General features: G+C 34.4%; 1 protein-coding gene across 1 annotated transcript in view; it reads left to right on the forward strand.

Annotated features, from left to right (window-relative positions):
* The first annotated feature begins 201 nt into the window (after positions 1-201).
* The window catches only part of LOC126759005 (neuropeptide SIFamide receptor), a 30977-nt gene continuing 14666 nt past the window's right edge, over positions 202-16512 (forward strand). Inside the window, exons 1-2 of the mRNA XM_050473526.1 lie at positions 202-557; positions 4444-5419. Of these exons, the coding sequence (XP_050329483.1) occupies positions 4456-5419 (964 nt within the window). The 5' untranslated portion in view covers positions 202-557; positions 4444-4455. The remainder of the gene's footprint in view (positions 558-4443; positions 5420-16512) is intronic.

The raw sequence follows: 16512 nt of genomic DNA on the forward strand, positions 1-16512 counted from the left end.
CGAAGTGGATCGCTAAAAGCGAAACTGTGCCATACATTTTATCAAGTACACACACATACAAACATGCCGATGTATACCGATGTTTGTGCGAATATATCCTGGTAAACGATGTATGTATGTACATATATACATATATGTGGATTTAGACAACGAAATGTGCTGGCATACAAAGTTTGACAACAGTATGGCTTTGAACACGAAACCGTTAACAACGACAGTGCGCCTAAGGAATTAAAAAAGACAAAAGACCAAAGCCACATCGACACATGACACACATATGAAAACAGGAAACACACACACACATGCAAATATCAAGCAGGCGAATGAACTAACTCGCGTTTAACAATAGTAAACAAAACAAAATCGCAGAGTTCGAGTGAAGGAAATACAACATTTTCGCACATATGCAAAGTGGCAAGCATAACACAAAATAGTAACATTTACCATTGCTGTGTGGGTGGGTGCCTGTATGTGTACATGTGGCTGAAGGCAACGCGTACGACGAGTACATTGTGCTGAACTCAACGCTACTCCAGTTTTGTGCTGTGCAGTTCACGGTAATACGAGATAAACCAGATAAACCAGTTGATTTTGAATTTGAATTGAGCTGCGTGCGTTTTGTGGGTGTTGGATTTAAGCGCTTACATAGCCAATTAAGCTTAGATGCTGTGTGGCTTAAGAAGTAATCAGCAGCGCACAATGTCGCATTCAAAGTTGCTGTGTTACTTAGTTAGCGTAAATTTTGCGTCAAAATAGTGGGATCAAAGCTGTAGAGGCAAAAAAAGCAAACTGAAAAGTAATTTTGTAAAGCAAGAAAAAGTGTATTTGAGCCGAAAAGGTCGCTGGGCGAGGGTAATGAATATTTATTTGTGGCGCTATTGTGTTATTTTAGGCGCTCAGGCCTGTGTGTTTGAACTTTAGAATATGCTTTTAGCATATCAATTGGTATTAAGTGATATTTTGTTATTTTTCTTTCTTTCGTGCACTTAATTACGGTATAACCACATTTAGCAGCGCTTTTTAGCACTCGACTGTGACCCATTGCCCGAGAAAAAGTGTTTATTACACATACAGGAGTAACTGTGTGTATATTTTTGTGTATGTGTGTGTGTAAATGTGTGCGTGTATATACGCTAGTGTGTTATTAAATATTTTCAAAGTTATGCGACAATGGTCCCATGACCCTTTTTAGTTTAATGCCTCGTTTTCGTTTTTCTTAAATACCTATTCATATACATATACGTACATAACTGTGTATATGTGCACACATACATATGTTTATTTATAATTCACTAAGGCATCACAATTGTAGTCCTGTAATTCGGAACATTTGTGCCATTACATTTTATTGCTTGTACGCTGAACACATATGTATGTACGTGTGTGTGTGTTTGTTGCTGTTGTCATTCCTTCATTGAGTTTGTCTGGAGACAAAACTTGCGACGCCGTCATCCTTGTCGTTAAGAGAATAGAAAGAAATTAAAGTGTAATGGAAAAAAAGGCTCAACAAAACAAAAAAAAAAAACACACATGTGCACACATACAAACACACTTGCATAGCCAAAGGCATAAATTGAATGTTATAAATTTAGTCAGAAAGTTAGTAGCAGCAGCGACAGTATTTAGTGAGTGCCTACAAAGCTTTTACATATCGGTGCGCAGCGGCACGCAGCGCGCATTCAAACGTAACGGTTGTCCGTACGCACTCTTTGTGTCAGATAAATATCCAAGTCATATATTGTCGCCTTGTTGTCTGCTACTGAACTTTTTATCGCTCCATCGGCTATCGTAAACGTTGCTGTTGTTATTGTTGCTGAACTCGGTGTGTCTCTGTGGGTGTGTGTGTGTGTGTTTGCGGCTGTTGTTGTATGTTTGTTAGCCTTTTTATAGTGTGGCAAGGTTGAGTTTGTCAAGCTGCTACTTAACGGTAACAATTACAACTGCGCTATTTGGGCATCGTAAATATTTGTTGTAAGTCTTGTGCATACAAAAACACATACAAACACCCACACAAATACGCAATATGTAGCTGTGTATTTGGCAACGTTGATAGCTTTGTGGCAAAGATAGCACTTAAGTAAGCGGATAATTTCGACACTGATTGCGGATTGTGTTTGATTGCAGTAATTGATTCTAATGTCGTGTATATAATAAAATGCATACTCGTACATACATATATACCAGTATGCTTGTATAAAGCGCTGTAGTGAAACTCTCACAAATACATACACAAACACATCACAAACAGCTGCAGCTGCAGTTGCATTAGTGCCTAGAAGTGTTTCATATACATACTTATGTATGTATGGTATAATTTCATAAACACACCTCCACAGACACCTACACGGCCAGCGGCGCCCGCAACCTTGCGAAATGTGAAATTTTCGAGTTGCAACCTTCAAAACAAAACCGAAATTGGTTTTCAAGCCCTTTGCCTGTTACATTTTTTTATGCGCATAGCCGCTGACATACACATACATATAGTATATCTCTATTTATATGGCATTTGTTGGTGGAATTGCAAAATTAGGCGATGCCATTTTACTTGGTTATACCAATACCGTATGTTGCACTACAATAAATACGCTTACATACATACATGTGTACATAGATATGTTATATGACTGTTGTACATATGTACTCATCTCGGCGGTGGCCTTAACGTGAATATCTGCACAAGGTCCTCAGGCAGAAAGTATAGCAGTGGACCTTGAGTTGTTTTACAGGCGCGAAAGGTTGTGCAATCTGCTCCGCTAGGCGGTAAATGCATTTCAATAACAACAATAATAATGAATTTCACAGATATCAAATCTTGGTAGCTCGCGTTATTTTAATAAATAAATAGCAGTTTGTAAAATAAGATAAAAATTTGTTATAAAGAAATTTAAAATGTTTTCAAGCAAATCAAAAATAAATATCTATGTATGTAAATATTTTTAAAAAATGAAGTTTTTAAGCTGCAAATATTATCAATTATTCTATATTAAAGAATAGATTTGAGTAAATTCATTTAAATTGAATTTATTATAGGAAATCTCATAGCTTCGCTCTAATTTATGTATATTGCTACAAAATTTCGGCTCCGGTTTGAAAAAATATATAAACAAGCAAAAACGTGTTCTTCAGTTGCACCAAAATATAAAACCCTTCATAAAAAAGAAAAACATGCGAAGCTTAAACGGAATTCAATAAGAAGGAAATAGTAATATGTAGTTCGAGAATTGAAGTGAGATACAGAGGCGTTTGATTAGATAAACAATTAAAAACACAAGTAAGAAAGTGCAAAGTTCGAGTGCAACTGAATATTATATCATAAGTATACCTCAGAGGAATCATGCAATTATATATACAGCTGAACTTCCCTAACTCAAAATAACCTTAATTCTTATGGGAGTTGGGGTAGTATCGCCCTATTTTTGCTACTATTGATATACCACATAATAATAAAATGTGCCTAGATATTCATTAAGGTACCTCACATACCATACTCATATGGAGTAAAGGATGTTTTAAGTTTGTTATATGCAGCCTAGGTCAAGTTCTCTCCCAATTTTATTCATCTTAGGCACAACGGTACACTGTATCAGTAAAACACCCTCCCTCATTTTCATTGAGGTAACTCACATGTTGATCGATATATGCGGTATAAAATCACCTGGAAGTTCGAAAATCGTTGTATTAGGTATAGGGAAGCTAAGAAAAGTATTGACCCAATTAAACCTATTTTTGACACAGAGTCATACCATTGTCAGGAAAAGATTTTTTCTGAATTTCAATTGTATATCTCACATACTGACCGATATTTTCGGTTAAAAGTCAACTATACGTAGTGGGGTCCAAATGTTCGGTACATAGAAGAGGCTGGCACAGTTTTTGTTGGATTCTGACAATTTTTGATTATAAGGTGGCATACGCTAAAGGCATTATGCGTGCAAAGTTTTTTTGTTATAATAATTGCTTCTTGATTTGTACACTGGAAAGAAAACAGTCAAAAGGAATTTAAAATTGTATTGTATGCGAAGTAGGCGTGGTTGGAGACCAATTTCGCTCATTTTCACACTGTAACATAAAAATGTTAGAAGATGTTATGTACCAAATTTGGTTGAAAGCAGTAAAGCAGGTTTTGAGATATGCGTTTTAACCTAAAATTGCGCTGTGCCAAGCCCATCGTCAAATTTTTACACCGTATGTATCTATCTGGATTAATTTTCATACATATCCAAATAACAAGGCGAAAGATTCAAATCATTTGAGAAAAAAATCAAAAGGGTTTACCGCTAATAGTGGAAAAAAAACTCTGTAAGATCCGTTTTTCTGACTGAAATTTATTTCATTTAGATTTTTTAAAATATATGGTATATATGTATGTGCATCGTAATCAATTATCTCCTTACCAGTTCATTATCTTTCTAATATAGTTATATTTTTACTTTCCTCTCGCAGATCAGCCCAACTATGGTAGCATCGGCCGATCCACAAAATATTCTGAAGAAACTACAAAAGTACAAACATTTAAATGGTACGAATTTGTTGAAACCTTTCCGCAATAGAACGCCAGTTCCCACATCGAAATATGACAGCAGCAATCAGAAAGCAACAATCGGTGCGAGTCTACAACTCGTACGAGAGAACAATGCTATCGAGCCCACTGCAATACCGAATGCGACCGACTTAGTCGAGCAGCGCGTTAATATCACAAATAATTTTTTAGATTTACTACTAAATCCCGAATATGTTGAGCAATTTACCGAAATGAATAACGATCTATTGCACGCCTCCAATGAGACGGCGACCAATGACGTGAACATGTCGGTATCGCCACTCAATGCAAACATCATCATGTCACCTGCCGCGCTCACAACTCTTTACACAAAAAACGAAACAGTCTTACAACAAAATGCACCGCCCAGCAGTTTGGTGATGGATACATTGTTGGGTTCGGTTATGACGACCGCCACAGCCACGGTGACCGGTTCGCCGAATGCGTTTAGAACTGAAGACCTGCTGCTCGATCGTTTGCCAGCAGATGTGCAGAGTGGTGCAACTTTAACGAGCTTTTATGCCAATTTGTTGGCAGATATATCACCATCCTCCACTTTCACCGCCGCCGTCGAAACAATGTCGACACCAACAGTATTGCTGCCGTCTGCTGATAATGATACGGTCTATTGGGAGCATGGCGCGACCGACTTCGATGTGCTCTACCGACACTCGCTGACAATGACGATTGTCTATTGCTTTGCCTATATTATTGTCTTTCTGGTTGGCTTGGTTGGCAATAGCTTTGTAATTGCCGTTGTATTGCGGGCGCCACGAATGCGTACGGTCACCAATTATTTTATTGTCAACTTGGCGATTGCTGATATATTGGTGATTGTGTTTTGTTTGCCCGCCACGTTGATGAGCAACATTTTTGTGCGTGAGTATATTTCATATTTTTCTCAACTCATTATAAATTCAATTACTTCTTCCTATAATAAAAGCTAGTTTTCTTAAGAAGTTTCATATAGTCGTAAATCAGAAATTTTGATTATGACTTGGAGCCAGTTATTCAATTGCAATAGTTTTATTACAACCTAGTAATTTTATAACAACCAGAGAAGCAATTAAATTCTTTTCTCTCGGAAAACATAACTTTTATTGTATAGTAGCTTTTCCCGGGGCTTCGCTCGCATTAAGTCCCTGAAACGAGCATGAAAGATCATTAACCAAAACAAATAATTTAATAAATATTATTTATATGAATATTCGTGTTGGTGGTAAACAGGAAAACTCAATATGGTTTGATTTCTGCTTTCGATGCTTTTTAAACATCATATATATCACCTGATCAAGTGTGACCCGGACTAGTTTAGTACAGTGTTTTTTTTATGAAGTTTGATCTTCATATGTCAATCAGAATGCATTTGGACAGCTGTTTGTTTACAAGGCGAAGGTTTTATATGGCGATTTTAACCATGGAATAAAAAATTAACAATGAGTTTGCTTGATATGTTTCGGATAGAATTACGTCTACGAAATCATTGCAAATGGAAAGTCTACTTTATCTGAAATAAAATTATTTGAGTCGCACAAAGCGTTCAGTAAAGCTCGGCGAAGTTGTGGAAAATTTATTTCATGCCTCATAATAATGAGACGTGAATTTTTATACCACGTGAAAGCTATCCAACAATATAGCGAATGGCGCTCCAATCGAAAAAACCAAAATTCGCAGCGTAGGTTATTCCACCCGAGGCTTTTAACATTGTATAGAAAATTTAATAACATGTAATCATTGACGTGCTTGTACTAGCTCCGGAGGCTAGTGAAAATGTAGTTTTCTATTATCAATTCGGCTGAAATATGATCAGATGGTATACACGGTCTATACATACTCTAACCAAAAATTACTCATACGCCATGTTGAGCACGAATTAATTATTTGTCAGGAGGGACTAATTTACAAACAAAAAAGTCCACAAAATGATTTAAAACTGTTCTTCTATATATTAAGTGAGTCAAAATAGAGTTCAGTATGCGCGCGTCTACCTTTTCGTCTACCAAACTCGTCAAATATTTTTCAAACAGACGAGCTAGGCATTGGAGCACCCATAGTACTACACATTAAAATGATAACCAACTATTATCTTATAGAATTCATATACTGATATTCGCACTTGTGTCAATGACTTTAGAGCTCTCCTCTACTAGAGCAAAGAACTTTTACTTAACAATATTTGCTTACCCTTAAACGGTTTCAAGCAACAAAACTAAATTTTCGCAAGTAATGCTCGAGGTTGTGGCGTCTAAACTTCTTATAGGATGTTAAATATAAATAAAACCATGTTTATTTGTCTCCTCATAAAAAATAACAGAATGAAAGACAATTTGCTGTTTCACAATATAAAAAAATGATTGATTCGCTTTATTTCGGTTAATGTATAAAAAGTTAACTACCTAAACATTAATGAGCTATAATGACTTTTGCAGATTATTTTCGACAACGTTATTTAATGGAAAGCTTTTTTTCTGATGTATAAAAATAGACATTAGCCATATATATACATATATGTATTTATAAATATATATAGCAGGCATATAAAAAATTTAAGTTTAGATAGTCGCCACGTAACACTTAATGCCAGTGATTTGCTTTATAATTGGAATTGCGGCAGGAAAAGTACCGCATTAAAATATACACACATAAATGATAAGTATATATGTACATATGTACGTACTTATGTATATGTATGTATACATATTTTCAGCAGTATTTACAAACACTTGATATCAATCCCATGTCCTTCAACAATAATGACAGGCAAAGTTATAAATAAGACTTACATAGCATTGCTTCTGTTCTAAAAGAAATAAGACAAAGTTGGTTGGCAAATACATACCCACACACATCTACAAACAACCGCTCATATATTCTAAGTATTACGTAGTCTTAATAAGATTATCGTCATGCAAACAGTTGAATTGCACACATCTGTGCTTAGTTAAGCATTAAAATTAAGTACTTATGTCTTTGCATATTTTTCAATTTTACGTTTCATTACACATTTTCGGGGCACTTCAAAGCCGCTTCATTTATATTTTGCTGCTTTCGTGATGCGAATTCCTTTTTTGAAACCAAAAATTTGAGTAATCTTTAACCACACATGCACATGGGCGTATAATCACACAATGCTACAGTTTTTGCTTTTAGATATAAGTTTGGTATATGTACTTCGGCATAACCCGTTAGGAGATGCTCTAGCATTGAACTGGTCCATTTACATAGGATTAGGAACCATAATAAGACTATAGAAATTTCTATAAGTTTGCCAAGAAGTGACATTAAGTCTTAAAAGATCAGCATAACGAACATATTTTTATTCAGATATCTTCAGAAAATTTACCTTTTATTACTTGTATAAAAGCCAGACAATGTTTTAATCTTCGAACATATATTCAGATTGAGGGTGTCATTTAAGGTAAAGGTCTTCACAAAATATCTCATTTCCTTATCAAATAAATTTAAGTCGTCTTGAAGGTTGTACACATCAAACCTTTTGGTTAGATGGTTAGAAAAGAGCTACAAAACTTTTCCGTTATACTTGTATGCAAACAGTTGGCCGGCTATAGCTTCGTAATAAAAAAATAGTAAATTATTGTACACTTTTTAATTGTGAGCAGCATTGCGAGTTCTTTGATGAAAAATTTTTGGTTTCAAAAATAAAAAAAAAATTTTTTTTTTAAATTTTGGTGTAAAAAAAAATTTCAATTTTGATCACGGTTTTTCTTATGAAATTCCAATGTTGAAATCAGATATTGAAATTTTAATTTTTAATCTCAAAATCGAAGTAAAAATTTAAATTTGAATTTTTTATCCAAGATGTTTCGAATTAAAAATTAAGAAAATAATTTAAAAATTGGAGTAATAAATAATAAAAAAAAATTTCAAGATAATAGTTGGTATGAAAAGGGATAAAAATTAAAGGTTTACATATAGACAAAAGTTCCTTGGTCCTATACAAAACATAACATTCACATCCATCGAATGACTGAAGTAAAACTTTAATTTAATAAGATTTTTGAAATGATTTTTTTGTCATAACTATTTTCTCTCAAAAACTCTCCTAATTTTTCTGTATGTACTGACGATGTACTTTCTTTAATTGCTGCGATTACTGTATTATTTAATATTTCTACGTAATTCTTGGAATATAATAGTTTAATAAACCATTGTTTTAAAAAGATATTTGAACTTAAATTGAACCATTTATCCATTTACTCACATAATCTTCTCATTTTCGTTGTTATGATAACTGCTCGGAGATTTTCTGCCGGGTGGGAGTGAGTGTGTGTATATGAGTGTACTTTCATATACATATTTTTATATATAACTATGTACATACATATATGTGTAGGTACGCATAGTGAATGAGCTGTCGCCACAAACGGCGGGTTAATCAATGTTGGCGTGGCATTTGCCTAGACCGACTTTAAAATAAAGACGCTAATACACACTTGCAGATACATTAGTATAAAGAATATTTTGTGTCACTGATTGAGCTGTAATGTGCGTTGAATGGAGTTTTGCATGTACTGATTTCGTAATTTCACCGTTTGCCTACACAATTTGCTTGTTATTGAATTTCAAAGGCTCAGCGCTAAAAGTCTTTGTCTTGCAGCATTTCAATAGTGATTGTAATGGCAGTAATATAATAATATACAATTTTGTATGTGTATGTGGCGCCTACATGTTTGTGAATATGTGTGTGTACAGCGCACATAACGCTCAAGTTTATTATTCATATCATAAATGCCAGCGTACCTTGGTTTTGTCTTTTATGCCGCACACACACATACACCTTTGTTTATTGTGGACAGTATTGGTCTACATGTCTGTATATTTTGGTGTTTGTTGTGGTAAGCTAAAGCTGGTAAAAACAAAAACAAAACAGCAAAAGCCGAGCGCCATTCAAAGGATCATCGACACAGTACTGACCTAATTTCACATGTTCCACCATGTACCACACACATACATATATACATGTGTATATATGTATATGAGGCGAAACTTTATTTGTTCTACACTACGCTTTATTTGCTTTGAAAAAGTTGTCGGGGTCTGTACTCACACAAACATATACACACACGTATCTGCAAAAGTGCCGTGGCACATTGTATACCCACTCATTCATGTACCGTTTCACAGCGCCTAGCAGGGGGCAGAAATTTGTGGCAATCTGTGAGTCTGAGTCTAATTTTTGTGGGTCAATTGGGTGAGCAGAATATATTCAACACTTTACCGAGTTCAAGTGTCGGCGCTATGTACATTCATGCCACGTACATATGTTTCTTGTATGTATTTGAGGAATGGTGGGTATTTAGACGCCTGCAGCGCAAGAAGGTGTGGTGAGTAGTATAGAGGCAACGCAGAGCCATTGCTGGACAGTGTTGGGTCGATAGTTTTCAGGTGATGAGAAATAAGATTCCACTTATATGTGTATGTGTCTACTCGTGTGTGTGTGTTGATATGAAAGTTCTCATTCACTAGCATATTGCCCATGATCCGTATACATACATACATATGTACGGAATGTTGACAGGGCAGCAGGCAGTCGAAGGCTAAGTCGCAGACGACGGTTGATTTGCATGAACCATGGGTGGTGGGTTAAATGAGGCAATCAGGCTCGGTCAAGAGTGTATCATATGCAGACTTACTTGTGCGCTTAATAGATTTTAACAACGATTCCAACAAATGTTTATTACCCTCTTTACAATTTTAAGTAAATCATTTGCTTGCGAGTTGATGTGCAATGTATGTATGTGTTATCTAATATGCTCGTAAATATGTTTATTCTAATCTAAGTATGTATAAAAGCTTATAAATTTTAAACAAAATTTTAAGCGCGCCAATCAGAGAAAAAAGATTCTTAAATAATTGAATTTCCTTCATACAAATTTGTTTCGTTTTAACTTTCACTTTTTGCTAACGCAAATTTCGTTGTTGTTTAGGGAAAATACAGTTATCACAGGCACTTTTATGCCCTGACCAGTGCTCGTATAATAAGTTTACGAAGACGTCTGTAACACCTAAAAGAAAACGTTGTAGACTTTATATATACGAAATACAACTGATCAGGGTGATGAGCTGAGTCGATGAACCAAGTCCGGCTGTCTGTCCGTCTGTATACAAGCGAACTAATACTTCAGTTTATGGGATATCAATCGGAAATAAAAACGTTTTTCTCTTCAAGCAGCTCATTTAACGGAACCAGCGATTTTGGATCGCTGTAGCATATACATATGTAGCTGTCATACAAACTAACCGATCAACATTTAATTCTTATGTGGGAAATTTTTTTATTTGACCAGATATCTGTAGTAAAATTACTTGTTTTTAGTTTTAAACTTCAAATTCTAGTATATTTTTATTTCAAGCGATACAATTTCATTTAGTGCAAATTATTGTTATTTATTTTTTAATAATTGCACAATTTTTTCAAATATGTTAAAACTGTAATTGTTTTAAAATAAATCAGTTTGTAAAAAAATTGTTTACATCTTAAATGAAACTCAATCACTACAGTTTTCGGAATTTAATTCGAAGTCTGACTATATTTTTCAAATTTAAGAAATTAGATTTGATTATTGGGTCTCCTCGGCCAAAAAACAGCAATATAAAAATGAAATATTTTATTAGAATTTTTTATTGTTACGAATATACACTATTAGCAAAGAAATTCTGAATTTTGGAAAAATTATTTTAAATTGGGCCATTGCGACGCCATTTCCAGTGACACCTCGGAAAAAAAGATGCGCTCGCATTGGCAGAATAACTCCTTACAGGATCATCTAGATTAAAAAATAAAGAAATACGTTTTTTAATTAAAACCTTAGCCTATAACTTGGACGAAGGAAAAACTGAAAATTGGATTTTGTGCAGACATATTTACAAAAAAATTAAATTTTCGCGACATTTTATTTTTCAAATAGTTGCAATCGAAAAAAATCCTGTCTTTAAGAATTGTATCTCAAAGACCTGTGCAAAATTTCATGAAGATCGATTGAGTAGTTCTCGAGAAATCTTGCCAACCGACTTCAAAAAGACAGTTTCGAGAAAAACGGGTTTAAAGACGGCGCACCTCGAGTGCACAAGTTCCCAAGACTGTATCTCCGAAACTATTACTCGGATCAACCTGAATTCGATTTTTTTAAACCCGTAAACCCATGCAACCCCTTAAGAAACATTAGAACAACAGCAGCCAACTGAATTTCAGATAAAACATTAACTTATTTAAAACTTTATAATTACGTTACAATAATTATTTACTAATTATTGATGTGAACTCTTATTTTGACTGCAAACACCAACACATACATTAATGTAAGCTCTAATTTCGTTATAGAACTTGAAAAAATTATCTAGAAACTGTCTATTATTTTTAAACATTTTTCCAAAATTTCCTAACATACAAAATAAAACTCTCAACAAATAAAAAGTATCCTGGGGATCATAGTAACATAAACGCCTATTTTCTACAGTAAAATATTGGGTTGTTCCACGTTGATTTTCTTAAAACCGAACTTTAGCTTAAAACGAATATCTTTCATCTTACGTAGCATAATCATATATGTATGTTTGTGCGCCCACATATAACAATATGTACAAATGGGAAATAGGGGGTCCTCAATACATAAAAATCTAATTTTCTCAGATTGCTTCTACAAGATGTAACACCCGCCTCATGGTTATCAAAGATATACAAATTTTAATCGCAACTTATAAATTAAAATACTATAGTCTAAATCAAAACTGTAAATATTGGCTCTTATTGATTACTCAAACACAACTAAACCATCTCCAATCGAAATAAAATGTGTATGCTAGAACCTTAGGAAAGGCGCTTAAAACTTTTTACGATGTTAAAAATGTTTAAAATAAAAGTAAAATATTTTTTGGTTTGCAGCTTTTGTTTAAAACTCGAAAGTAAGAATAAAAATATTAAATAAATTTAATTTACAACTTTCATGATTTCTCTTTTTTTCAAAAATCAATGCTATTTGAAATATTCTTCAGATTTCTTCTTGTTCAAGAGTTTATAAAATAATATTGTAAAAAAAGTATATAATTGATATACAAAATATTTTAGTTAAAAAAATATTTCATTTTAATAATATATTTAAAAATAACAATATATTTACATTAAAAAAAAAAAACAAATGTTGTTCATATTTCAAACACTAAAAACAGTCATACCCAACATTTGGACTTCTAAAAATATGCAAAGAAATTATAAATAAGAAATCAATGCTCTAGTTTTCTTTAGTAATACATTTATACATACACACATCATTATTTGAATAATTTTACACACAGACAACTGGCGTTATGTGATTGAGGCTCGAAAACGTTTTAAAAATCATATAAGCAAGGGAGATTGACAACCCATAGTACTAGTTAACAACTAAGCGATTATGTTCTCCTCTCTCCGCTCACTTGCTTGTTAATGCACTGAGTTTGACAGCCCGCAAATGTAAAATAACTGTTAAACCGTCACAAACATGCATCCATACATATGTACATAGGCATTTAGGAATGTACTAGATGCCTATAAATTGCAAAATTGCATAAAAAGGCGAGTAACAATGACGAGCAGACTTGTACTCAGACGCGACAGCCGTTTTGTTGATAGCTGATGACTATTATTTTATGGCTCCGATGGTAAATGGTAAATGTTCGGAGGTCAAATGCACTGCAGGCAGGCAGTTGTTGATAGGAGCCGGTTTGACACCGAAGGTCTTATGGTAACGGCAAAAGTGATACGAACTTACTTTGCTGTTGCGCGGCGGCGTTGGTAAACCTCGTCTACCAGTATATAAGGGGTGTATACATACTTATATGTGTATATACTTATATGTATATAGATATATCAGAGTATGTATGTACATATGCGTGAAAGTGGGTTGGCATTTACGAGCATTGAAAGCAATGAAAATCTACGCGAATGATAGCGTGCTCAATGAGAAATGAAATTAAGAAAGTGGGGGATCCTCCCTAAAACACTTACTTCCCTGCAGTTATGCACACACGTTTCAACCGAGGGCGGTGTGAAAACAATGTTGCACCTCCATCAACTACCGCCCACCGAACGGAATCAGGTATATTTTTTTACCCACACTCGGCACATACAAGTGAAGAGCGTCCAACTTGCTGCTTCTGGGCGGCAGCTGTCTGCAAAGAGCCTCTTGGAATGCGCCACTCAAACCACAAAATCACTATCAGCACGTACACTAGTGTACCCAAGTGTGTGTGTGTGTGCGCAAGTGTGTCTGTGGTAAGCAGCAAGAAGGCGTGTGCTGCAGCAATGTAGGTGGTACCGATATTTATGGTAGTTATATGCTACGGCATGACAGACGGTATGGCGGGCAGGTGAAAGGTTATATTGGTGAATCCAAGGCTATTTGCGGCTGGTTAAATTGACCTAAATATTTTGCTCAATGACCTAATCGTCAGGGTTATTCGCGTTGCAACTGCTATTGTCGATGCAACCCGGCAGTGCAATAGCAATCACTTTCATGTTTATGTCAACATTGACAGCAACGTCGGCGATTTTATGGACGCATTGCACACATAGACAGCCGCACAAACATACATACATATGTGCAAACAGAATGTCTGTTCTTAAGACAGAAGTTTACGTTTAAATCTATGCATAACTGCAGTATATAAAATAAACTTAACGGTATGTGTTTCACTTAAAATAACTCTTTTTGTTATATAACAAGTAAACAAAAAGTGTATGTCTTTGCTTGTTTATCTGTCAAATTCATCAAACTCACAAACCGGCATTCACAATGGCCGCCGCTCTAATATTTTTTTTGCAAGTCTAAAATCATTCATTAAACTTGTTTTGAAATATGGTTTACTAGCGGTATAAGATAATTGTTATTAAAATTGTCTTGCACCACAGCCTTGAAGAAAACACTAAACTTGTTCAATTTGTTTCTCTACGAGAGCGGAAAAATGAAGAATAACTAAAAAAATTTCGCAAAGAAGTAATAATTACAGCGTCAGATAAGCTAAGTTCAATGAGGCCTATGACTTAAAAGAATATTAATGAAATACAGTACTGAGCATTATCTTCAAAAAATTCTTAACCTATTCTCTTTGTTTCAATTTGAGAGCGCAAAAGAAATTTAAACTCGCAGAATGTCTCTAAAATGTAATATTCATATATGGAATGATTGTATCAAAATCTGTGAGGTGGCAATTTTCCACTGGGATTAACTTAAACTCAAGGGAAAATTAAGGGGCGGAAGGTTTTTAAGGTAAAAAAACGACTTGTTTTTTGCGAATTTATTTCGAAAATACGGATTGATTAATTTTAGTCGGACCTTTTGTACATTACTGACCACACCTTTGACAACCTAGAGTAGTTTTTTCATGCAGTAATATTGAAGCACAAGCTGGTAACAGAGCTTCTCCCAGAACGTCTTGAGAAAAAAACACCTTGCGGTGTTCACCATAACTCGGCTGGAAATTATCCGAAAATAAAAAACCAAAAAAGAATAGTCAAATTATAATTAAATCTTCCCCCCATCGTTATCTGGAAGAGGAACAGGAATCAAAGGCGCTTATATAATAATGACATTCCCAACATATGTTGACTTTATACGGATATTCGCCCTAAATTGAGCTCATTTTTTTGCGCGGATATACGGATACTGCACGTAATACGTTATCGATAAATTACATAAAAAATTATTGCTAATAAATTTATATTTGTAGTATATTGAAAGCTATGATCAAATTTGGTGTTATAACAATAATTGTAACACCGCTACAGGTATATAGACACAGTTACTTACCTAACCACAGATACAAATGTAGAAATGAAAGCAGATCCGTGTGCGAAAATGTTTAGGGGGGCGAATTTTCGGTTTCCGTTATAAAAATGCGAATTCGGAAGCTTTGCTCATGTGGGCAATGAGGAAAGTCAATTAGAGTGTTTACTGTATTGCTCGTAAAAGTAAAAGCAAAAATCTTCCTCATAACAGGGGAAACGGAAAAACGTCGAGTTAAATGTTCGTAAGCATTTTTATGCTTAATAACTTTTGTCAACGGCAATTATCACGTAGTCCCTGGTGCTGAAAGTCAAAGTGGCTTTTATGAATATGACTTTTTGGTTTTACTGTATTTAATAAAAATTAATTGCCAACGGAAATTGTTGTCTTTGGCTGCGGAATGTTTTCAGTTGGTAATCGGTTAATTTACACCGAAATTGCTTATCTCATTTGTGTAATCCACGTGTGAGATAATCAATTGCAGCAGAGCTATATAATTTTTCAATGGTTTGAATTTTTTAAGCAAATAATTTTATTTCAAATTCTAACTAAAACTCTAACGCGTGAAGGGTAAAAATTATTTTAAATCTTGACATTTGCGAATTTTGCGCTAAAAAGTATATAAGGGTGGAAAATGTTGCCTACACTTCGGTGCTGTTTACTATTTTTATAAGTTGATTTGCTGTAAATAGATTGCTATTAGTTCTCCAGTTAAATATTCACGAAATTGTGATAAAACGCGAAAATGGACAGTTAAATTTTTTTCAAATATCTTATGCTTCACATTCGATACGTTACTTTTTTGGTTAATTTTTATGTTAGTAATAATCTCTTTAGCACACGTGCCTTTTATTGCCCTTACAAGCATTAATTTAGATGCTGGTCAAATTATATAGCCACACATATATCACAACGATTTAATAGGTATTACTTTGTTACCGTCCAGCGTCCTTAAGGACACATATTAACCTCAGGTGTAATTAAGTGTTAAGAATGTGATTTCATCTTTTTTCTTTGCGCTCTTAACTCACTTTGGAGGTAATGACATTTTGTTCACCTGCACATATTTGAAATATATACCCCAACATATTCACACATACATGCGCAAATAATTTTATACTTATATTTTTGTAAGCATGGCTCATCAATGCCAATGCAATAGCATCTCTCGTCCTTCACGGCGTATACGCA

Source organism: Bactrocera neohumeralis, chromosome 2 (genome assembly GCF_024586455.1).
Source record: "Bactrocera neohumeralis isolate Rockhampton chromosome 2, APGP_CSIRO_Bneo_wtdbg2-racon-allhic-juicebox.fasta_v2, whole genome shotgun sequence".
Taxonomy (NCBI): Eukaryota; Metazoa; Arthropoda; class Insecta; order Diptera; family Tephritidae; genus Bactrocera; species Bactrocera neohumeralis.